At 35.4% G+C, this 25055-nt stretch overlaps 1 protein-coding gene across 1 annotated transcript in view; it reads left to right on the top strand.

The window, feature by feature from the left end:
* Positions 1-23368, top strand: part of LOC128231518 (putative transporter SVOPL) — a 45786-nt gene extending 22418 nt beyond the window's left edge. Inside the window, exons 6-16 of the mRNA XM_052944457.1 lie at positions 233-357; positions 2525-2588; positions 10233-10358; positions 13683-13811; positions 16184-16337; positions 17302-17378; position 17568; positions 18243-18436; positions 19857-19946; positions 20583-20696; positions 21848-23368. Of these exons, the coding sequence (XP_052800417.1) occupies positions 233-357; positions 2525-2588; positions 10233-10358; positions 13683-13811; positions 16184-16337; positions 17302-17378; position 17568; positions 18243-18436; positions 19857-19946; positions 20583-20696; positions 21848-21886 (1113 nt within the window). The 3' untranslated portion in view covers positions 21887-23368. The remainder of the gene's footprint in view (positions 1-232; positions 358-2524; positions 2589-10232; positions 10359-13682; positions 13812-16183; positions 16338-17301; positions 17379-17567; positions 17569-18242; positions 18437-19856; positions 19947-20582; positions 20697-21847) is intronic.
* Positions 23369-25055: the final 1687 nt, after the last annotated feature.

Here is a 25055-nt window from a genome sequence, read left to right as displayed (position 1 = left end):
ATAAAATACTATTCATTGTACTTCATCAATTTTTAACGTGTTCAGCGATTTTCCCCTGTGTTATGGTCGTTGCTATAAGGATAGGGTTCAGGTTCTTCGACCTGCTGCAACCTTTGGTGTGTCTAAGGCCTACATTTAAATGATAAGTTCAGGTTCATTACATGTGAATGATAAACTAGCGCATGTATTAGACATGAAAACTCAATAATAACAATTTCCCCTCTATTTACAGACTCTGTATATGGTGGCGATATGGATCGGCTACTTTGGCCTGCTGACGTCATTTAGTCCGTCCTATACGTGGGTCCTCATTCTTCGCGGCCTGGTTGGAGGAGGCATGGCAGGATCGCCACAGTCGTAAGTCTTATAATAAGATATAAACTGTTTAAAAAATGTGTTCTATGAACTTGAAACATGACAGTGGGCAGGCTTCATTCGTACAACAGTTAGTGATGATGAAGAAAGGTGCATTTGGTATGCTTTGGCTAGATGTTATTCCTTATAGATTGATTGTTGAAATGTTTTTAAGAGGAAAATAAAGAGAAAAGGACAGACTATGCTTGATTTCATCTTATATTTGAACTGTTTAATGCTTGGAAATTGCTTCCTACTTAAAGAAGTCTCTCTTATTTGGATAGAAGTATTGTGTCTGCTTATCCCCTTCAAATAACAGTCAAGGGATACAATTTTACGTCTCAATTACTATTTTATGAATAAAATGCAGCCAGGGAATACTGTAAAAGTGAATTCTGATATTAAACCTTTAAGAGTGGTTGGAAACCTTGCATGATTGATTGGAAAATTTTGCTTGAATATTCTCAGATAATATTTTGTTCAACAATTTTGATGAAAATATGTAAATGACTCAAAGCTGGAATTGAAGAAATAAAATAAGACAGAATGGCATTAAAGGGGCTGGACACCAGATGGTCTAAAAATCAGCAAATACAGTATTTCCTCGTTAATACATCATTTTACATAATTTGAATAATAAATGCCACAATCGTGTTGCTGTCTCATCTGTGTTCCTTCATTTGAAAATAGGGCATTATGGTTTTCCAGTTGATCTGTTTTATGAATACTGATGAATATACACCATCACTAGTTTTAAACACAGGTGGTAGACAACCTCAGTGATTTTCAAATTGGAAAAATTAGCAAAAACTGTGAAAGATGCATTTGTCATAAGTGATGTGATACATCATGCAGTACCATATTTCCCTGCCTATCCACTTATAAGACGACTCCCTAACTTTGCCCATGAAATCTGGTGTTTTTTGTATAGACTCATTTATAAGACAGGGTCGAATTTTAAAGCAAATCCAGCGCTTCAATGTCTTTAAGTCTGTGATAATTTTCAAAATAAACAGTCAAAATTTATCAACTGAATAGATTCAATGCAATGTACACAACAATGTCAATTTTATGTAAATTTTTGACAATTTTCTTTTTTACTTACAATTGTTTTATCTGGTGTCTAGCCCATTTAAAGACCCTTTTTTACCTACTTTATCCATTGGGAAAATCTCATGCAAACTCAGTTAAAACAGGATATTTCAAAGGAGGCACTTTTTATTCCCCGCCAAATCGAAGGTTTCTGGAGGGGTATAATTGTTTTAGTTATTATTTAATTGTTTTGTGCGTGCGTCCGTCATTCGGTCCGTCTGGAACCATAGCTTTGTAGGCATAGATCAGAAAATGTTCAAACTTGGTCAGAATGTTCCCCTTGATCAAATCTTGATCACATGTAAAAGTGGGTCACATGGGGTCAAAAACTAGGTCAATAGGTCAAATCTTAGAAAAATCTTTGGAACAAACTAGAGCCATTATACATGGTCAAATATTCATGAAACTTAATCAAATTATTTTCCTTGATGAACTCTTAGACCTATATAAAACTGGGTGACATATGATCAACGTTAGGTCACTAGGTCAAATCTTAGAAAATCTTGTCAAGTGTTGCATCTACGTATATGAAACTTCATAGGAATATTGGTCAACATAGGAAATTGTAAACATGCAATTTGTGTGACATTACACTCTGTTAAAAGTTGGTCTAAAAAACACTTTATCATGCAACCTTCATAGGAATGTTTGTCAGCATGTGAAATTGTGCTTGTTTTTACTAGTTATGGCCCTTTACTTTTAAAACTTGATTTGAAAAATCTTCAGCCTGACATAGTTTATAACACAGATACTCATGTTTTTAATTAAAAAAAATGACATTTAACCATTTATGTGTCAAGGTGGCAATTGGGAATTGTGAATGATTAATTGCCTAGAAATGTACTGAAGCAATTAAAATTTCCATAAAAACAAATTAAAAAATATTATTTACATTTAGCTCGTAAAGCATTTATCTGTAATTTGTGTTTCTCGCAAACACCATAGTTACATTAAATTCATCCTAAGTTTAGTACTGGGAATTTCATATGTTTCTGGATTTGGTGTTGCAGTTGTCAATATCTAGAATTAAACATCTAGTGCGACTCTTTTTACACTTCGTTCTCATTTTTATTTTCAGGTTCACATTGTTAACAGAATATTTGCCATCCAAGTACAGGGCCAAACTCCTTAACATATCTTCAGTAAGTGGAATCAACTTATAATTTTAGTTTTGTATTTCAGATCATTTAAATTCATTTAAATAACAAGCCTAAATTTGATTTCGGATTGGAATAAATACCGTTTTATCTTAAGCCCCAAATTTTAGAAAGAAGTCTTTTGTCCCTGTTGTTTTTGGGGGGAGAATGAAAAAGTCAATTAGGGTGTCTGTCTGTCAGGATTGTCCTTGGCAATATCTTATTCCTTTCCATCAGGATTGTCCTTGGCAATATCTTATTTCTGTCTGTCAGGATTGTCCCTGGCAATATCTTATGCCTTTCTGTCAGGATTGTCCCTGGTAAAATCTTATGCCTGTCTGTCAGGATTGTCCCTGGCAATATCTTATGTCTGTCAGCAGGATTGTCAATGGCAAAATATTATGTCTGTCTGTCAGGATTGTCCCTGGCAATATTTTGTTCCTGTCTGTCAGGATTTCCCTGGCAATATCTCATGTCTGTCTGTCAGGACTGTCCCTGGTAATATCTTATTCCTGTCTGTCAGGATTTCCCTGGCAATATCTTATTTCTGTCTGTCAGGATTGCCACTGGCAATATCTTATGTCTGTCTGTCAGGATTGTCCCTGGTAATATCTTATTCCTGTCTGTCAGGATTTCCCTGGCAATATCTTATTTCTGTCTGTCAGAATTGCCACTGGCAATATATTATGTCTGTCTGTCAGGATTGTCCCTGGTAATATCTTATTCCTGTCTGTCAGGATTTCCCTGGCAATATCTTATGTCTGTCTGTCAGGATTGCCACTGGCAATATCTTATTTCTGTTTGTCAGTATGATTGTCACTGGCAAAATTTTATTTCTGTCTGTCAGGACTGTCCCTGGCAAAATCTTATTTCTGTCTGTCAGGATTGTCACTGGCAAAATCTTATTTCTGTCTGTCAGGATTGTCACTGGCAAAATCTTATTTCTGTCTGTCAGGATTTGTCACTGGTTATATCTTATTTCTGTCTGTCAGGATTGTCACTGGTAATATCTTATTTCTGTCTGTCAGGACTGTCACTGGTAATATCTTATGTCTGTTTGTCAGGACTGTCTCTGGCAAAATCTTATTTCTGTCTGTCAGGACTGTCTCTGGCAAAATCTTATTTCTGTCTGTCAGGATTGTCTCTGGCAAAATCTTATTTCTGTTTGTCAGGATTGTCTCTGGCAAAATCTTATTTCTGTCTGTCATGATTGTCACTGGTAATATCTTATTTCTGTTTGTCAGTATGATTGTCTCTGGCAAAATCTTATTTCTGTTTGTCAGTATGATTGTCACTGGTAAAATCTTATTTCTGTCTGTCATGATTGTCACTGGTAATATCTTATTTCTGTCTGTCAGGATTGTCACTGGCAAAATCTTATTTCTGTCTGTCAGGATTGTCCCTGGCAAAATCTTATTTCTGTCTGTCAGGATTGTCACTGGTAATATCTTATTTCTGTCTGTCAGGATTGTCCCTGGCAAAATTGTATTTCTGTCTGTCAGGACTGTCACTGGTAATATCTTATGTCTGTTTGTCAGGATTGTCTCTGGCAAAATCTTATTTCTGTCTGTCAGGACTGTCTCTGGCAAAATCTTATTTCTGTCTGTCAGGACTGTCTCTGGCAAAATCTTATTTCTGTTTGTCAGGATTGTCTCTGGCAAAATCTTATTTCTGTCTGTCATGATTGTCACTGGTAATATCTTATTTCTGTTTGTCAGTATGATTGTCTCTGGCAAAATCTTATTTCTGTTTGTCAGTATGATTGTCACTGGTAAAATCTTATTTCTGTCTGTCATGATTGTCACTGGTAATATCTTATTTCTGTCTGTCAGGATTGTCACTGGCAAAATCTTATTTCTGTCTGGCAGGATTGTCACTGGCAAAATCTTATTTCTGTCTGTCAGGATTGTCACTGGTAAAATCTTATTTCTGTCTGTCATTATTGTCACTGGTAATATCTTATTTCTGTTTGTCAGGATTGTCACTGGCAAAATCTTATTTCTGTCTGTCAGGATTGTCACTGGCAAAATCTTATTTCTGTTTGTCAGTATGATTGTCCCTGGCAAAATCTTATTTCTGTCTGTCAGGATTGTCACTGGTAATATCTTATGTCTGTCTGTCAGGATTGTCACTGGTAATATTTTATTTCTGTCTGTCAGGACTGTCACTGGTAATATCTTATGTCTGTTTGTCAGGATTGTCTCTGGCAATATCTTATTTCTGTCTGTCAGGACTGTCTCTGGCAAAATCTTATTTCTGTTTGTCAGGATTGTCTCTGGCAAAATCTTATTTCTGTTTGTCAGGATTGTCTCTGGCAAAATCTTATTTCTGTCTGTCAGGATTGTCTCTGGCAAAATCTTATTTCTGTCTGTCAGGATTGTCACTGGTAATATCTTATTTTTGTCTGTCGGTAGGATTGTCCCTGGCAATATCTTATGTCTGTCTCTCATGATTGTCTTTGTCAATATCTTATTTTTGTCTGTCAGGATTGTCTCTGGCAAAATCTTATTTCTGTCTGTCAGGATTGTCACTGGCAATATCTTATGCCTGTCTGTCATTAGGGTTGTCTCTGGCAAAATCTTATTTCTGTCTGTCAGGATTGTCACTGGCAATATCTTATGCCTGTCTGTCGGTAGGATTGTCCCTGGCAATATCTTATGCCTGTCTGTCTGTAGGATTGTCACTGGCAATATCTTATGCCTGTCTGTCTGTTAGGATTGTCACTGGCAATATCTTATGCCTGTCTGTCTGTAGGATTGTCACTGGCAATATCTTATGCCTGTCTGTCTGTAGGATTGTCACTGGCAATATCTTATGCCTGTCTGTCTGTTAGGATTGTCACTGGCAATATCTTATGCCTGTCTGTCGGTAGGATTGTCACTGGCAATATCTTATGCCTGTCTGTCTGTAGGATTGTCACTGGCAATATCTTATGCCTGTCTGTCTGTAGGATTGTCACTGGCAATATCTTATGCCTGTCTGTCTGTAGGATTGTCCCTGGCAATATCTTATGCCTGTCTGTCTGTAGGATTGTCCCTGGCAATATCTTATGCCTGTCTGTCTGTAGGATTGTCACTGGCAATATCTTATGCCTGTCTGTCTGTCAGGATTGTCACTGGCAATATCTTATGCCTGTCTGTCTGTAGGATTGTCCCTGGCAATATCTTATGCCTGTCTGTCAGGATTGTCTCTGGCAAAATCTTATTTCTGTCTGTCAGGATTGTCACTGGCAATATCTTATGCCTGTCTGTCAGGATTGTCACTGGCAAAATCTTATGTCTGTCTGACAGGATTGTCACTGGCAAAATCTTATTTCTGTCTGTCAGGATTGTCACTGGCAATATCTTATTTCTGTCTGTCAGTAGGGTTGTCTCTGGCAAAATCTTATTTCTGTCTGTCAGGATTTCCCTGGCAATATCTTATGTCTGTCTGTCAGGATTGATTCTGGCAATATCTTATGTCTGTCTGTCAGCAGGATTGTCACTGGTAATATCTAATACTGCCTGTCAGCAGGATTGTCTCTGGCAATATCTTATGCCTGGCTGTCAGGATTGTCCCTGGCAATATCTTATGTCTGTTAGTCAGCAGGATTGTCTGTGAGGATTATCACTTGCAATATCTTATGCCTGTCTATCAGGATTGTCCTTGGCGATTACTTACCATTTGTGTGTATTGCTCGTGAATAGGTCATCTTATTGCATGGCTGTATGGAGGCTATTCGTTGCCAAAAGTCCAGACGTGTAATTCACACAATGTGCTTCTTAATCGTACTAAATATCTCTTACATTTGTCAATGTAGACGTGCTATTTGTTGTTTCAATTCATCAGTTTTTCCGTATTGATTTGTCATTTGTCATTATAGTAGTGAAAATGTATATTTGTCAGATCTACCCTGTATAAACTCACTAAAACATAGATCGTATAACTTGCCTTTAACAATATGATGATGTAATTTAGAAAGCCGAATCATGCATGTGTAAAACTGCAATCCTACAGTCGACACTCGCATTCGTAAAATGAACATTTGCAGTCCAACAAGTCTAGGTTTACAAAAGTGAATTGACAAGTTCAGAATTACAAGGATAGATGATTTCGCCTATACCTTATATGGTAAATGTCACCGAAAGAAACGAAGGTGAATGGGCGGAGCTAACGAATTGGATTTTCTTTCGTTTATTTCGTCGAATCAAGCAAGGGAGATAACATCTTCGCCTTCTTCCTGTAAATTCCGGTTGTAAGTCCGAGTACTCTCTCTTTATTTCACAATAAAAACTAAAATTAACTTCATCTTTTATTTTATTTTGAGATCAATGTCCTAAATGGGTTATAAATCACCATATTATTTAGTCAATTGCAGTTGGGTGTATCTGAGCTGGGCTCACGGACCCAGATTTATACTGCCACTGTCAGTTGTTTTTTTTACTTATACCCAAGCAAGCAAAAATTGTTCATTTATTTTATTACAAGTGGACCATGGGGGGTCGTTCAGGGGGGGGGAGCTGTAGGGCCTGTGTCCCCCCAGTTGGCCCGCAAGTAAACTTAAAGGTTAATTTTTGTCAATATTTCTCAGAAAAAAGTACTTAATTACGCCATGATGCACCAATTCAGACTAAAAATATTTAAAATATTCTAGGGGGAGTACCCCTAAACCCCACTTCCCACATTTTAAACATATTAATGTCATGCCCACTCGAGGGATCATGTCCAAAAAGTTGTGCCCCTAAGTAACGCCCCTCTAACGCAAGTCCCTGTTCAAAACCTGCTCCAGCAAACCCACGAAACTTTTGATGGACATCATAATGATATCCATCTAGTTTTGTCTGATGTTATACATTTACTATCTTAATAAGCATGTATGGTGTAAACTGTAATTTCAATACATCATTGAAACAAAATATCCATGTGGATGGAAGAACAGCCCTCCAACCCACTGTGTCCCCCAGTTATGAATTACGGGATCTGCCACTGTGAATCATATCAATCAAGTGGGGGATTTCAAGAACATGAACAAAATAGATATCGTGAGTCTTGGATTAGAAAAACAAACACGCGATTTTTCCCCTCCAAAAGGGCTAGGCCGCTTCACCTAAATGTGAAAAAAAGCCCTGACTGTTGTGTGGGTGGGGTATAAAACGTAGCAGCAAGTAATAATTATTTATTAGCAATAAATTGACTTCATCATTAAAATACTTTATTAATTACTTATAAAATAATATTCGTTACAGTATAATGTACGAGTTATATGAAGTTGTAATCTTAGTGTATTTTATCCATACAGTTCCAGCTACCAGGTAATAAACCTCTGGGGCATCTTAGTGAATAATTTCAACTTAATGAAAATTTAGATTTTTTTCTTCGTAAATTTTAAATTATCTAATATTACTTGCAATCTTAAACATTGCAAAAAGGCAAGAAAGTGTCATTTAAAATAGTGTTTATAGTAATTTAAAGTTGCACTCTCACAGTTTGACAGTTTTGACAACCTTTTTTTGTCCCAGACTCGGCTAAATTTTGGCAGCAATGCTTTCTATACAAATAATAAGATTACTCACAATAAAACAGATCTAAATTGTTTGGAAAACTGCCGACATTTTTCATTTTTCTTAAAACGTTACTGTAGTATCACTTTTAGCCATAAAACATCATTTGCGAACGTAAAACTGAAAAACTGTATCTGATCTTTTGTCAGCAGTCTTATACCACTGGTATCCAGACATTTACGCAAAAATTGGCTCATTCCAAAACAAAAAATAAAAATAGTTGTCATAAGGTCAATCTGTGAGAGTGCAGCTTTAAAAAAAAATAAGACAATATGACTTTTCATTCTTGAAGTATAATTTAATGCTAATGACTTACATTTTGTTGTGTTTGAGTCAAGTATCATTTTGCATACATCTCATTTCATGTCATATGTGCGTATTTATTACTATTATATAGACAAAAACATGTTGTAATATCATATATTATTTTATTCGACATAAATAATTTATAATCCATCCTGTTTCCAAATCATAGTCCATAGTGTCATAATATAGATGATTCGTAATGTCCATAATAATGTTCGCAATGTCCATGGTCCAAAGTATCCATAATTGGTTTAAATAGAGCCGAGTGATAGCGGAAATTTCCGAAAGACGTAAGGAGGAGTTAAGACATGGTTAAGGCGGAGCTATCTATAAATAAAATTAAATTCATCTCGTAAACATGTTCAACTGCGAATGAAAAGTCACCACCATACAATTTACTTTGTAGAACTACGAACTGAAATCTGACTTCTACAAACCGCAACGTAAAAATCGTGACTTTCACAGAATTACAAGTGTTTACCATAAACGACTCTATAAACATGATTGAACCTTCTGTTGAATAGATGCAACGAGAAGAAAACTGCAATCGGCACAATGAAAAATGAAAATGTACAGTGTGAAATGTAAACATACAACCGATGAGTTGACGATTGTAAAATGTACATTGGTAAATCATCAATGCTACAAACATAAAATACACACATACACGTCTGGACTTTTGGCAACGAATAGCCTCCATATGGCTGACCCAAATATTGAACACATTGTTGTAATAATATGTACTTTTGAATTTTACAGTGAGGTTAAGAGGCAATTGTTTTTGCTTTGGCTTTTTTTGATTGACAAAGCTTTGAAATGAATTGAAACTCCCCCAAGTCAATGTCTAGCTTGATCCACTGTTGTATATGCATAAAAGTGCAGTTAACAAAGTGTTGACAGTTATTATAGCTGGAAGAGGTGTGGCAGTGTATATAATTCAGGTTGAGTTGTGAAAAAAGTGACTTATCAGTGTAGGGATATAAGTACAAACTGTCCACATAGATATCTTATTTTTATGGAAACATATCAAGATGTTGGTAAAATCTAAAGTAAATGGTCTAAGGGGATTTCTTATATAAGAGTTGCCATTATAGATTTATAATTAATTTGTGTCTCAGATGACAGCTAATGACTGCCCATAGCAACTGAAGCAAGTTTAACAAGATGATTAAGTCCCAAAGAAATATGTAGATCGTATTAAAATGAAGATATGCTGAACTTGCTGTTAATGATACACAAGTAATTTTGAGGATTGAGGCAGAAAACTTTCCCCCCTCGGCTAGGACATTATTCCAATTTTGCAAGAACCTCACTCTAGAATCAATAAAGACGCCCAGTAAGTGTCATAATATTTAGTAAATGGATTAAATATACATTGACTATGAATATATTTGACATTAATAGAGTTTGACGTATACATTGACTATTATTATATTTGACACAAAGGGAGTCCACCGTTCTATCATAGTTCTCACTTGCCCTCTGTAGGTGATCTTAGGTGATTATAGTTTACAACAACTATAAACGAATATGTATCCTGCTTTTGGGTTTAAAAGCATCTCCAATGTTATTTTTTATTATGTTTTGTTTACAAATCTCATGCTTGTTTGCATTAAGCCATGAGTTGAAATAAACCTTGAAACCTACACAGTGATCTGTCTTGATGGCAACAGGAAGTGACTGTTGTGTGGAGTTTGTCAACAAACTCTTGAAATAACTTATTTATCTCAAGATAAATTTTGATTTTTCTGCAATATAAAGTATATTCTTCCTTGTAATTCTGCTTTATTTTCCTCCCACACAGATAAGCTGGGCGTCTGGGACGATGTTTGAGATTGTTATAGCCTCCATTGTGATACCGACCCTCGGCTGGCGATGGCTTTTAATCTTCTCAGCCATCCCATCACTTCTCATTGTGGTACTTCTCAAGGTAAGGAATCAAGAGTATCATACTAGTGGTTGAATTAAGCACCAGCCTGCAAGCCCTTCAGTTGTAAGTGTTAGTGGGGTTAGCGCAGTGATTAGCACACTCATTCACTGGTTCGATTCCCGGCCTGGGTGCATGTGAGTTTGGTTTGTAATCACCAAGCCAGACAAGTGGATTTTCTCCGGGTACTCCGGTTGCTTACACAACACAAGACAACATACTTGCGCAACCTCATGCCAACAAGCGTGACTTAGTATAAGTTATTACAAGTTTCTTCACGTAATGTTTAAAATAAGCCCTGCACTCTATAAGATTTTCACCAGGCATGTTCAAAATATGAATGTTTACATAGCGAGGCTTCTTTCAATTTTTTAAGCCATATGGCAGTTTAATAATTTGTGCTTCATTTTTGTTTTTATACCCCCGACAAACAGAGTTTGAAGGGGGTATATTGGAGTCACCCTGTGGTCGGTCGGTCGGTCGGTCGGTTTGTCGGTCGGTCCGTTACAATTTACCTTGTCCGGAGCATAACTTAAAAACTGCTTGATGGAATTAGATTAAACTTCATACAATGATAGAGCATAATGAGAGGAAGTGCAGTGTACAATAATCACAACTCTATTCTTGCTTATTACTGAGTTATTGCCCTTTGTTACTTTTTTTTGTCCGGAGTATAACTTGAAAAAAGTACTGGATGGAATTCATTGGAACTTCATACAATGGTAAAGCACAATGAGAGGAAGTGCAGTGTTCAAGAACCATAACTCTACTTTTGCTAATTACTGAGTAATTGCCCTTTGTTTTGTTTTTTTGCTGTCAAACTTTTTTCCAGACATTAACTTACTTTTTTTGCCTGGAGTTACTTGAAAACTATTGGATGGAATTTAATAAAACTTCATACAGTGATAGATCATAATGAGAGGGAGTGCAGTGTACAGGAACTGCAATTCTATTTCAGCTAATTACAGAGTTACTGCCCTTTGTTACTTTTTCTTGTCCGGAGCATTACTTGAAAACTATTGGATGGAATTTAATAAAACTTCATACAGTGATAGATCATAATGAGAGGGAGTGTAGTGTACAGCAACCGCATTCTATTTCAGCCAATTACAGAGTTACTGCCCTTTGTTACTTTTTCTTGTCCGGAGCATAACTTGAAAATACTTGATGGAATTTAATAAAACTTCATACAGTGATAGATCATAATGAGAGAAAGTGCAATGTACAGGAACCGCAATTCTATTTCAGCCAATTACAGAGTTACTGCCCTTTGTTACATTTTCTTGTCCGGAGCATAACTTGAAAACTATTGATTGGAATTTAATAAAACTTCATACAGTGATAGACCATAATGAGAGAAAGTGCAGTGTACAGGAACCGCAATTCTATTTAAGCCAATTACAGTGTTATTGCCCTTTGTTACTTTTTTTCTTGTCTGGAGCATAACTTGAAAACTATTGATTGGAATTTAATAAAACTTCGTACAGTGATAGACCATAATGAGAGAAAGTGCAGTGTACAGGAACCGCAATTCTATTTCAGCCAATTACAGTGTTATTGCCCTTTGTTACTTTTTTTCTTGTCTGGAGCATAACTTGAAAACTACCGGATGGAATGTAATAAAACTTTATACAATGGTACAATACAATGAGAAGGAGTTCAGTGTGTTCATGAATCGTTACACTATTTTAGCAAATTACAGAGTTATTGCCTTTTTCTGTGTTTTTTTTTGTCAAACTTTTGTCCGGACAGTAACTTGAAAACTACAAGATGGAATTTCATAAAACTTCATACAATGATAAATCATAATGAGAGGCGGCGTTCGGGGGTATTAATCACCTTCAGTGATAGCTCTAGTTTATATAAAAAAGGTGTAATATGGTGGCAAAGCACTATGTTAGGGTACAACAGAAGAGTGCAAGTAAGTAACAACACACATTTAAAAAGCCCTCTACCACAGATTGTTTAAATCACGCAGATTTTCATTGCAATGACCTGCATTGAAAAAGCGCTTTTCACAAGGCAGAATAATTTACGCACAACGGCATATGCAGCACTTTAAACTTATTTCCATTGCATAGGATTTGGTTACTGAGATAAGCTTAAGCAACACTACTCAGCATTAATTCTTAAGCAAGGCTTTGGTTTAAGGGCATCATCGTGAGGTAGATTTAATACAAATTTATGTAAGTTGAGACATAAATGAATAAACATGAAATTTGTAAATGATCTCAGTCTTGAGCATACTAAATGTTTTGAGTAGAAACTATCAATACTGGTCAAACATATCCTGTGAAATATTTTGTCTGCTGGAATTATATAAATGCTTTTTGTAGAAGCCAGTGGTAGTATCTATATTAAACTGTGTAATTTCAAAATAGATTACTGGGTACTTTAAATACTGAAATTGTGTAGTTAAGAATTTCTAGAATGAAAAGTATTGCTAATCTAAACAAAAGCATACTGTATTCATTTGATCAAGCTATGACTCTTCAAGAGCACAGAATGTCTTGAATAATTGATGAAAATCTCTCCATTTTCCTCATTTAGGCTTAAATAATTAATGCAATTCCAAGAAAAAAATACATCTGGAAGGTTTATGAACCATTGAATTTTATTTATTTTATTTTAAAAAATATTTTGATTTCGTCTGCCGGTTTGTAATGATTTGCTTATAACTTTTTACATGTGACTGGTGAACAGGTTTTCCACAGATGTTTTCTGTTTGTCTACAGTCACATGGAATAGAAGAGTGATTAATAAATTATATAATATATCCTAGTTTGCTTGTCTGTTTTTCAGTGAAAAAAGTTGAGGTATAATCATATCCTTGACAATGCTTTCCACATCGTCATTATCTGTGCAAAAACTTTGACCTTGGCCATAACTCAAAAAGCTTTATGAAAATCAAATGAAACTTGGTAAACATGGTTCCAAGAACAACACACACGCATGCATGCAAACACATGAAACGCACACACACACACACACACAAACACACACACACGCACGCACGCACGCACGCACACACACACACACACACATCTACAGCAAGGCCCATAACTTTGGCTGTATTGAATGTTAAGTTATGCCCCATTTTAAGCTGAAAGCAACAGATGAATGTTGGCATTTGCTCGGTGGCACGTACTCTTGTGAACAGTTAAATATTTTGAAGGCTAAGGTATATATTTGGATATAAATGGAAGTGTTGTTAGAGCAAAACAATTTTTTCCTACCTTTCAAAGTTCAAGGAGTCAATGTTTATTTTAAAGAATAAAAAGATTAGAAAATAAACATGTTACAAGTTAATTGTCTTGTTTGTCTCAGTATTTGCCCGAGTCAGCGCGATATCTCGTAGCAGCAGGAAGGAAAGAGGAGGCTCACGAGGTCCTGGCAAAAGCTGCGCGACTCAACAGAAATAGTCTCCCAGAGGGCAATATTGTGAACGCACCTGTAGTAAGATTGCGTAATTACCATTTCAGTGTTTGTTGCTTGTTGTAATAGCTAAATAATTGTTTTACCATTTCAGTGTTTGTTGCTTGTTGTAGTAGCTAAATAATTGTTTTGTTGCTAATGGTTCTAATAATGGTTTTAGTTTGAATAACAAAAGTGATAGTAAATTTACTCAGAAATGAAAACTGTTTAATATCCTCGTTACAATGCGCTTTTAAGCTTGTGTTAATGTTGTAGACGTTCAATTGTTAACTGACTGTAACCTCAGATTAAAATGATCTCAATGAGTGAACAGCAATAATTGCAGGCTCATTTTAGAATCTGTTCCCCAGAAGAACAGAATCCAATACATGAATTGTATTTTCTAGCAGTTTGGTAAATTAAGAGCAAGTTTTTATGTTAATTTTGTGTAACATATGGACACAACATAACTTAACTTTTACACATATATCTATACATTATTAATAGCCAACAAGTCCATGTACAGAAGATAGTTTAAGTATTTACTGTATGTATTGAACGTTTTCTCCTCTCCTTTCAGAGCCTAATCTGCAACATTTTACTTTTTATGATATAAGTCCATATATTTTATGCTTCCAGACACATTAATTAAATCAAGCATGTTTTCAATAGATACATTTAGATACTAACTTGAAATTTACGATCTAGGATGTCTGGAAAAACTAAGCACTTTATCCTGTTTAGCTTAAGTCAGAGGCATAAACAAGTATAATATAAACAGTTTCTCCACAAGACTCAGTTTTACTATCCCTGTAACATTCCAGGGCTCAATTTCTCGAAAATGTATTGCAACAAAAATAGTGAGCTTAGCTTAATCCTGTTATAAGGGACTTAAACTTAATTGAGAAATTGGGCCCTGGCCTGCTTTCTTGAAGGAGCATCACCCTACTAACTTTAACTTTGACTAATGGTCATTTAAACATCATTGCACTTTTTTAACTGTACTTTGTATTTTAGTATTTTATGAAACTTCTCATTTTAGTATTTTATGAAACTTCCCATCTTGAAGACAGAGAAGGGTAACCCCCTGGATTTTTTACCTCCCCGTCACAAAGAGAAGTAAGGGCTATATAGGAATAATGCCCATAATTATTTGGTCCCACCTTCTTGTCTTGTCTATAACATTCAAAGTGGAGTGTCTAAATAATTTGGAAAAAATAACCACCATATGTTGACTACATCACTCTAGACCCGTTTCCTTAGCTTCAAGGTCAAGGTCAGTGTGCCTCAGGACTTAGTTTTGCTATATAAGCCATACTGCTGATAGTGGTTTGTGTCCAGTCCATAACTTTGTCATTCATGTTGGAGTTACGAATTAATGTTGTATCAGTGACCACCATAAAATCATACGCAAGACCAAGATCTCTAGCTTTAAGGTCATGGTCACCATGCATCTCAGGACTTAGTTTTGCTATGTAAGCCTTACAAATGTTCATTTCCTGTCAAAAACTTTCTCATTCAAGGTGGCATCTCAAAATTATTTTGCAACAGTGACCATCATAAGATGATGATTTGGTTTCCAACCACAAGCCCCAAAACTGTGTGCCTCTGAAAGTTTGCTCTATAAGCTGTACTGCTGATAGTGACTCGTGTTCAGTCAATACTGCCATGCATGGTTGTATTCCAAAATGATTTGGCATCAGTGACCACCATAAGAAGATGATACCGGAGATTTTAAGCTTCAAGGTCAAGGCCACTCACATTGCTGATTTAAGGTCTCTGCCCTTGTGCCTTGATCATTAGTTAATCAATTCAGCAATATTAAAGATTTTGGATTGATCTTGTCCTTCATATAATCATTCATCGTCAGCAACCACAGTGTACTATATTCTTTTAAACTTAATAAATACCTTGGGACTGACAAAATCTCTTTTTAATGAATATGTATGAGTCAGGGGAGACAACTCGCGCATTACAATTAAATATGCTTTACTAACCCTGTAGTGTCAGTAGTCTCCATGGGCAATTGATCTTGACTGCTGCCTAGAATTATTGTACTGAAAAGGCGGACCTAGTTCAATTCCAACATTTGCCAGAATATTTTTCCAGAGAAGGACCTGGTAACTTGCAAAACCAATGAAACTGCCTCGTTAATTATTCATGATTACGAGATTTTAGTAGCCAAATCACCCATGGTACACAACGAAGCATAATGTTGAAGTGTATTATGAGGGGGTATCCGATGATGGCAATCTTTAAATATATAATATATTATATATATATATTTTTTTTCATTATTTGCCAAGCAGTCAAGCAATATCATCCTGTGTCAAAGCCTCATGCGAGAGTTGTCATCACTTATATGACAGCTCTTATTTCTTTTCCAAAACATTATCATGTTGAAAATCTTGCAGTCAGAGCAGGGTAACCCCCGGGACCTATTCTCCCCGGCATACCTCCGTACCACGATCCAAGTGTGGATTCTCTGGTTTGGGACAGCCCTTTCATATTACGGCATGGTGCTAGCTAGTGCTGAGATTCTACAGATAAGAAATGCTCAACAATCAGGTTGGTATAACACTATAGTGAAGTCAGTGTTAACAGGGTGCATGCATTGAATGAAAGCATTTGAGTTCAAGCATTAAACTGTTACAAAATTACTCAATAGTCAGGGCCAGTATTCACAATACATCTTAAGTAATTTCCTTACTTAAGTCATTTTCCTAAATTAATTATCTCACTGGTCATACAATATATCTACTTGACAATTTCCCAAAATACTTTATTATTTTAAATACATTATTTAAAGTACACCCCTTTATGTTAAAAAAACAACTGTGTATACTTTTAAATTGACTATATAAAACAAATCACGAAAAAGACTTAAAATAGGAAACATTTAAAATATTACTTAAGAACAATAGTTAATTGTGAATATCATTAAAATGATTTTTTTTAAGTGCAAACCCTTTTAAAAATTTTACACTTATTATACCAAAAGAAAAATAGTGAGCTAAGCGTACTCCTGTTATAAGAGACCTGTTTCAACAAGATATTTTATAAATTAACCTCACGCTGCTTACAAGTGCTAAAGTATCTCGTAAAGTTATGGCCAGAATCTTGGCGATAAATGTCGGCGATAAATGTCCTTACAATATTTGTTCATTTAAATGCAGTATACGGCAAAATGGGATTATGCCTTCAAATTAACAATCTTAATTCTAAAATACAATCTTTATTGATACAAGGTCCCTGGGCATTATCCGCGGCATTGTTTGCAGAGTATAAAAAGACATCTTGCTTGGCTTGTCCTAGCCTGTATAAGGCTTAATTGAAAGGGCAAAATTGGCATGCAAGCTGCAATTTTCTTACATTGATATTTTTTAAACACTGCAATAACTTGCTATTCATCATTGACAAAATGATTTATGATCTTATTTTGAACAGCGAGAAAAGCTTGGAGTAAAAAGTCTCATGCTCTCTCAGCTATTATAAACATGCAAAAAAAAGATGTTTTTTTGTTTGCTTTCAGGAGAGAAATGCAAGTGCAATCTGTTAAAGAAAGACGACTATACCAGTATGATTGTTTCCACCCTAGGGAGTTTATTGGTAATTTGGTTTTATCACCCAGTCCCCATCTAATCTCATATTCCTTCCAAATGCAAGTGTATTTGGCTTTGACTGTTTCAAAAATGCGATTGTGTTCCATGAAGGATTGTTTTTAAACCAATCAATTGCAAAAAAAAGTTTAATGAAAATGGATTATGTAGGGAATTATGGGAAAGGAGTTTTCTCAAGGGTTTTCTGAACTTTGATTACAATGTATTGAGTCTTACATCAGTTGCAATTTAATAACAAAAAATAAAACAAGTTTAGGAAAACGTATGAAGCGAGCCTTAGGCAAGCTACATAACTTTTCCATAATGAGTTTCATAAAAATTTGTATAAAATGGCAACTCATGTAGGATTCTTTTTGTCACATTTTTTGCATAAGATGCTAAATTACTAGGGTGAAATTACATCAATTCCAATATTATATTCACTAAATAAATTTGTCACCTTAGTGCAAAACACAATATCTGCTTCTATTTCTATATGCAGTTATTGAGTTATTGCACTAAAAAACTTGAAACAAGCATCATCTTGTGATGAATTATTACCTTTCTTCAGAAAGTAGCTTTTATTCCAGCCATTTTCTAAGGTTTCTTCCAAAATTGAAGCATCTGAGAATAAGATCAAACAGTCTTTGTCATGTTTATGAGATGAAAAACTATAGTGAAATAAAATCTGTAGTCATATGAATAATTCAATGTGTTCTCTAAACTAATTCATAAAGGAATCGCATAAAGAAAAACATTGCTAATTGATATTTAACGAGGTTTTAAATTTGTTTTCTGGTTGTTTTATTTAACACTCATGAATTTTTCACAATTTTCAGTATGATATTTAACTGTAGTCATTTCCCCTCTCCAGCCCTGCCCCTCAACGTACTCCTGATAGACGTGATTGGGCGACGCTGGACGGGTGCAGTAAACCTGTTTGGGTGCGGACTCTTCTTTATCCTCCTCCAGTGTCCCGTGCCCCAGGCTGTACTCACCACTTTCATATTCCTCGTGCGCGGGTTCTCGTCAGGAATGTTCAACTTTGTCTACATTTACACATCAGAGGTAAGGGCATTATGAGGTACGCACATATATACACACTACTTTGTCAACAAACACATTTTATAAGATCATTTTTGGAAACAATATTTTCTAAGTGGTAATAATATCAATTTCAAATATATATATTGTGTGTTAAGTCAGTGTAGACAAAGTTATGAGTACCCTACCAGTTTCATCTGAGATTACTATACATTAACCCTCTGTTCATCTATCTGGAAAAACTGGACACTGCAATAACTGAATAAGTATGCAAGCTAGGTTTATGAATCTTGGTATTTCGATAGAGGGCCGTTTGGGTAGTATGTGTGACATTTAAAAAAATGTCAGACAACATCAAATATACCACTTCTGGAATGGACCTTGGCATAACTAAGAACATATAAAGCTTTGTTCATGAAAAATATTGAAAGAGGGGAATTAAGAGATTATGCATGTCATTTTATATTTTTGTGACGAAAACATGTGGCTATTATGGCAATGAAAATGTTGAAAATACCACTTCAAAAAACTGGACCTTTGCTTTACTTAAAAAGAATTAAAGCTGCATTTATGAAATTTGGTTTGTTGTTACAAGCTAGGTATATGAACTTTAGTATACAAGCGGTTAGGAGCTGATTAGGAAATTATGCACATTATATTAAGATAGGCGACAATTGTATTGCTAATAACACTCAATTGTTTATGAAGTTAACTTAATGTTATGATTGTTGTTGTTGTAAACTCATTGGTAAGAGGGTCCCACTATCACTCCTGAGGTACGCACATTTACACATCATGGGGGAGACAGTGTCATTTACACAGGCTTCCATTATCACTCCGCACATTCACACAGATGAGATGGAGGAGGCATTTACACATTAAGGATCTGTCATTCACACATCATATTCCCTAACTTGTGAGAGATCAGTGAAAGTAACATAAGCAGTGGTTTTAGTGCATTTTAGCTCTAAAAAGCATTTTAGAGAGGAATCACTGAAGGTGTCAAAATCTGCCATTGATGGATGACCATACGGTACATACAATTTGACAGTATGTTGAAAAGATTAAGATTTCCTAGAAGTAAGAAGCATTGCAAGGTGTGGCATTGCCATTACAAACTCTTATTTCTGAACAGGTGACTTAAATGTTGAGGTTTGGTGTCAAGGGGAGCATTGCTGTTGTTGTAGTTTTTGTGCAAAAATCATAAATTATGCAAGGTTTAGCTTAAACTGTTGGAAATATTAACATGGAACTTAAATATTTGCACATATGTTCTCTATGACAGAAACTCTGTCTTAAACATATGTTGAAAAATGCCCCTTTAATGACTGAAAACCAACAAGCATTGGCAACCTCCTGTGGTACTTTTGTTGAACATTTCACCTTTTTGACAAAAGTGTTGCCAAATATCCTATCATAATTAAAGTGTAGCACTCATTTTCAGGTATATCCGACGTCTATACGGACCCTGGGTATAGGTACAGCCTCGTCGTGGGCGAGAGTGGGCGCCATGATTACTCCTTTTCTGGCCCAGGTACATGTTATGCTTTTGTGGTAAAATAAAAGTTTGGACAACAAGACTGATTCTGGCTTTAAACATTTTAACAAGCCTGGCATCGTAAGCATGATATACCAGAGTCAACTTGTAGGCTTGTGCTGATACTGATTTTTGATGAATAGATAATTTTAGAATTAAATTTCTGTGTAAAGACTCTAACATGCACCTCAGATCAGAAATAGATGCTTACAAAACCCACATTCCATTTGATTATTACTTCTGACAAGTTTAGGATGACATAGGGCTTGTTAGGTGCTTGGAAAATCTTTAGACTGCCAACTGTTTTTAACACAGTTATTATGCCCATTTTTGATGCTGGAATCTGGTTTTTCTTTAAGTGTTAAGAAAGTTTTTGTATGAACAGGAATACTTACACATTAACATATTTATACATAGTGATGATTTTGTATATTGGATGATCATTGACTTTTCTGCAGCTGATTGTATAAAACTGGAAAGTTATTTTGTAAATGCTTGATAATTGGTCAGTTTTTTTACAACAATTGCCATGAACCAGGTAAAATGTTTTTTATTTGTAAACTATCTCAAAACAACCTGCATATAGTTTATCCAGTCTTACATAATTTACCTTTACTTTATTATACTATCTAGGTATTGCTAGACTATTCACTGACAGCTGCAGTCTGGGTGTATGGCAGTATCGGCTTGCTTTGTGCCGTTTGTGCAGTCACTCTCCCCATAGAAACCAAGGGCAGGGAACTCCCAGTATGTACAGAACTTAACTTGTAGTAATAAATTGAAACTTGGTAAAAATTTAATGACGTGAAGTAACATTTTAATGAAAAAATGGAGGGTGAGCGTAGCAAATGAGCCCTTCTTAATCAATAAAATATCACTTCAGGTCATCTTACTCTCTTAGAATACTACCTCATTGGCTTACACATTGTTAATGCAAAATCTGATGCAGGGAGTGTGTATCGGAAGAGTTGCACCTTTAAACACCAGCAAAAGTTGAAATTCTTAATGATTAAGCCTAGTACTCAATGATTGCCTATGTGCAATTTCATTGGCTTAAAATATAGTTTGTATTCCAAGTTATATTCTATAAGCTTGTATGTTGTTATTTAAAAAAAACAGTATTGTGATAGCCTTGGTGTCAACGGCATCAGACTGTCTTGCAAAAACTTGATCCTTTGCTGTAGTTTAAATACTGTTCAAGATATACAAATGAAGCTTGGAACACATGTTTCCAGATAATTTGCACATGTTTAGCAAAGCCAATGTTAAGTAATTGTTAAATTATGGCTCTTTTTTGAATGAAACACAATACACAGAAGAGCGCAGGTGTGCACTCAGCAGTGTTTTTGTAAATTCAACAACCATTGTCAATTAAGTACCATGCAAAGTCAGGTTTTTTGCCTCAAAATAAAGCCAAAACAAACACAATGCGCACAGACCACGATGGGAATCAAACCTTGGATGCTAGGAAGCTTTGAAAGGACCATCTTTTAAGACTACTGGTATCTGTAATTTGAAATTTGCTTTGTTATGCCATGAATTCTATGGTTCCAGTCTGGTTGCTGACCGACAAAAGTTGTTATGTTAATGTGTTACCTCAATAATCACAGAAAAGCAACTCATCGTAAAAAAATCCTACTTGTTATCATGTCTTATTTATCTCTTGGGAGGGATGATTACAGCGTAAAAAATAATGTCATTTCCATCTGTTAATCTATTATATGTTCAGCGATTCCCTTGTGATTTAATTAAATGTCACAACTGAAAAGCACTGAAGTCATCGAGGAGACTATTTAATCCAGGCTAATTAACAATCAGAATCTGAGAAAAGTATTTCTCACAAACAATCTTGATACTGCCTTACTGCAATAATAGCCAGTCCTTTCTGCCTTTTTCAGCAATCAATAACTAGAGAAATAGAGCCAAATGATGACTAGTACGAGGCAGAGAGCACTTTACATCCATCGGAGCACCTAATGAGCAATGAAAAACGTTCAAATGGTTTCAGGAAGTTCTTTTAGCTACCTTGTTTCCTGTTCTGAATCTTAAAATGATTTCATTCCTCAGTTCCTGGTTCCATTTAGGGCTTGTAGAATCAGTGGGAACAATTACCTGGTGGATTTGTGCTGACCAGAGGCCTTATGATATATATTTATATAGATTGATTCATGCTGTCTTGCTTTTTAATAAATGACATGTAAAACATATGTTATATTCATTAGTTAATTTTAATTTTTGCGAAAAAGGACAATGACCATTCTGCTCTTCATATTGTTAAAAAACAAACAAAGAGGGAGTTTACATGTTCTCCAATGACTTCATATGATTGGCAATGTCTCCATAGGTCCATTAGACAATTCAATTGCATAATAGTCATTTTATTAATTTTTTTCTTCAAATATTTCATTTTCAAACTGAAACAAAAGAAAAAACTTATAAATTGCTGTACATGTAACTCTGTCCTATATTTTGAGAGGATTTCACCTGTTCTTCTCACCATATCAGGTTTTATTATAATATGATATAGCACTCATAGGACTGGCATTGGCCATGTTTTGGATGGGTTGTAAACCAGATCGTGTTCAGATAAACATGCATGTTATTGCTCATGTTTCTTATTTACAATGTATATGTCCAAAGATTATTGTTAATTTTCTTCACTTAAGGTATATATTAAAGCAATTTACATAATGTCATGAAATGTTTTGTTTTAGTAGTTAAAAGTTATACATTTTGTGCTCTTGAACTTTCCTACCTCGTCTGTTTTTTGAAGAAAATGAGAGAAGTGATTATTTTGTAACTTTGGTGGCGTAGCAGCGTGCAAAGCCTTAACAGATGCATAACACATAAACCATTCAGGAATTCATATGATACCTAGTACACATATTAGCACAGACGAGACCTATGTAGCAAGACTCATAACTCTGTTGTTGATTATTGTCAAGTAAGCATATGGTCTAAAATTAAGTTGTGCATGAACTTTTAACCTTTGGTGCATCTCAGAATCTGTTCAAGATATTTGCATGAAACTCTGTACACATAATACCAGTGACAGTCACACATGTAATGCAAGGCTTTAAACTCTGGCTGAAAATATGTGGAGTATTTCCCATTGATCTATGAAAAATCAAATGAGCAATGGCATTCTCTTGCGATGCTCTTCAATTTACGTAATTATACATAAAGAAATGGTATTTATCTCCTAGTACATGTTACTGTAGGTGAAAATGTAATGAACTGAAATATATCATGTATATGAATTCAATATCCAAATATTTTCATGGAGTTATAATTATACAAATAAATATTATTGTATTATATATGATTGATATTTATGTGAAAATAATTTATTATTGTTAAAATCAAATTGATGAAATTAATCTTTAACACTTTATTGAAATTGTTATATTTTGTTACACTGAGATTGTATACTGTTATGATGATGAACTTATGGCCTTGAATAAAACATTGAAGGGTAATATGTCTGGTTAACAACTGTATAACAGTTATGGAGGAGATATTCAGCTGGAGAGGCCAACCTTGATTAATTGCAGGTTTATTTATACAATAATGAAAAATTAATATGATAAACGTTTTCCGATGCACCATATCCCAATCTTCTACTGCCTTTTAACCCGTATAAACTCAATCTAAACAAACTAGTTTTTTCACCATTTATTTCTTTGAAGAGCCAATTTCATCCTGAAATCGACCTAAGAAAAAAAAAGTCAAAAGCTTGTTACTGTTTGTAAGAGGCAGGCTTTTTTTTACATCAAAATTTAAGGGAAAAAAGTTTGTCTTATAACCAGTCATTTACGGTTATATCTCGGGTATTGCAGTTTTAAACAAGTTTGGTGAAGATCAGATGATAACTGTTAAAATTAGACAGTGGACAAAGCAAAAATGGCAAATTTTGACCAATTCAAGGGCCATAATCCTGAAGAACCTGGCTGGTTATAGAACTTTGCCAAGAATATATACCAACAAACATTTATAGTAGCAAGTTTGGTGAAATTCGGATAAAAACTGTTCAAGTTTGAGAGTAGACAAAGCTAAAATGGCCAATTTTGATAAATTCAGGGGGCCATAACTCTGGAGTGCCTAAAGCGATTAGGCTGGTTATCGAACTTGACCTAGATATTTCACCAACAAACACTTTCATGAAGTTTGGTGGAAATTGGATGAGAAATGTTCAAGTTAGAGAGCGGACAAAGCTAAAATGGACAATTTTGACAAATTCAGGGGGCCATAACTCTGGAGTGCCTAAAGCGATTTGGCTGGTTATTGAACTTGACCGAGATATTTCACCAACAAACACTTTCATGACGTTTGGTGGAAATTGGATGAGAAATGATCAAGTTAGAGAGCGGACAAAGCTAAAATGGCCAATTTTGACAAATTCAGGGGGCCATAACTGTTACTCTGGAGTGCCTAAAGCGATTTGGCTGGTTATCGAACTTGACCTAGATATTTTACCAACAAACACTTTCATGAGGTTTGGTGGAAATTGGATGAGAAATGTTCAAGTTAGAGAGCGGACAACATTGTGGAGCCGCCCGCCGCCCGCCCGCCATGGGTGTTCCCATAATACGGCCATTGTAAGATGGGCGTATAAAAACGATTCTTTAATAAACATTTCCCTTGTATAAATCTTTGTAAACAAGTGATGGCAGGGTCGGGGACAATATTGACTCCAGGGACCCATTGTAAACATATTTGTAGAGGACCACAGAACAATGTTACCCCCGGTACATGCCAAATAATTTATGTGTCATTGCTGATTTTTTCCTATATGATACAATGTAAATTGATTGAACCCAGGGGCATGATTAGAGCACACTTGGTAGAGGACTACTCGACTATGCCACAAACCAATTATCTGACAATTATCTAGTACTTTTCTGATAATAACTTCTTTGACCCTGACCTTACGGACAACTTTGAAGAAGTCAGTGTTAAACAAACTGGCTTCCGATATCAGAATAGCACTGGCCCTGAGGCATTGAAGGCCTTTTTATCATTCGCATGATGTACAGTGTTACTAGCCCTTCTCTGCCTTTATCTTTGAAACACAATCAACAAGGGATATAAAGTGATAAACCATAC

The sequence above is a fragment of the Mya arenaria genome, chromosome 4, assembly GCF_026914265.1.
Source record: "Mya arenaria isolate MELC-2E11 chromosome 4, ASM2691426v1".
Taxonomy (NCBI): Eukaryota; Metazoa; Mollusca; class Bivalvia; order Myida; family Myidae; genus Mya; species Mya arenaria.
The sequence above is the reverse complement of the archived record's forward strand: the minus strand, read 5'-3'. Positions and strand labels throughout refer to the sequence as shown.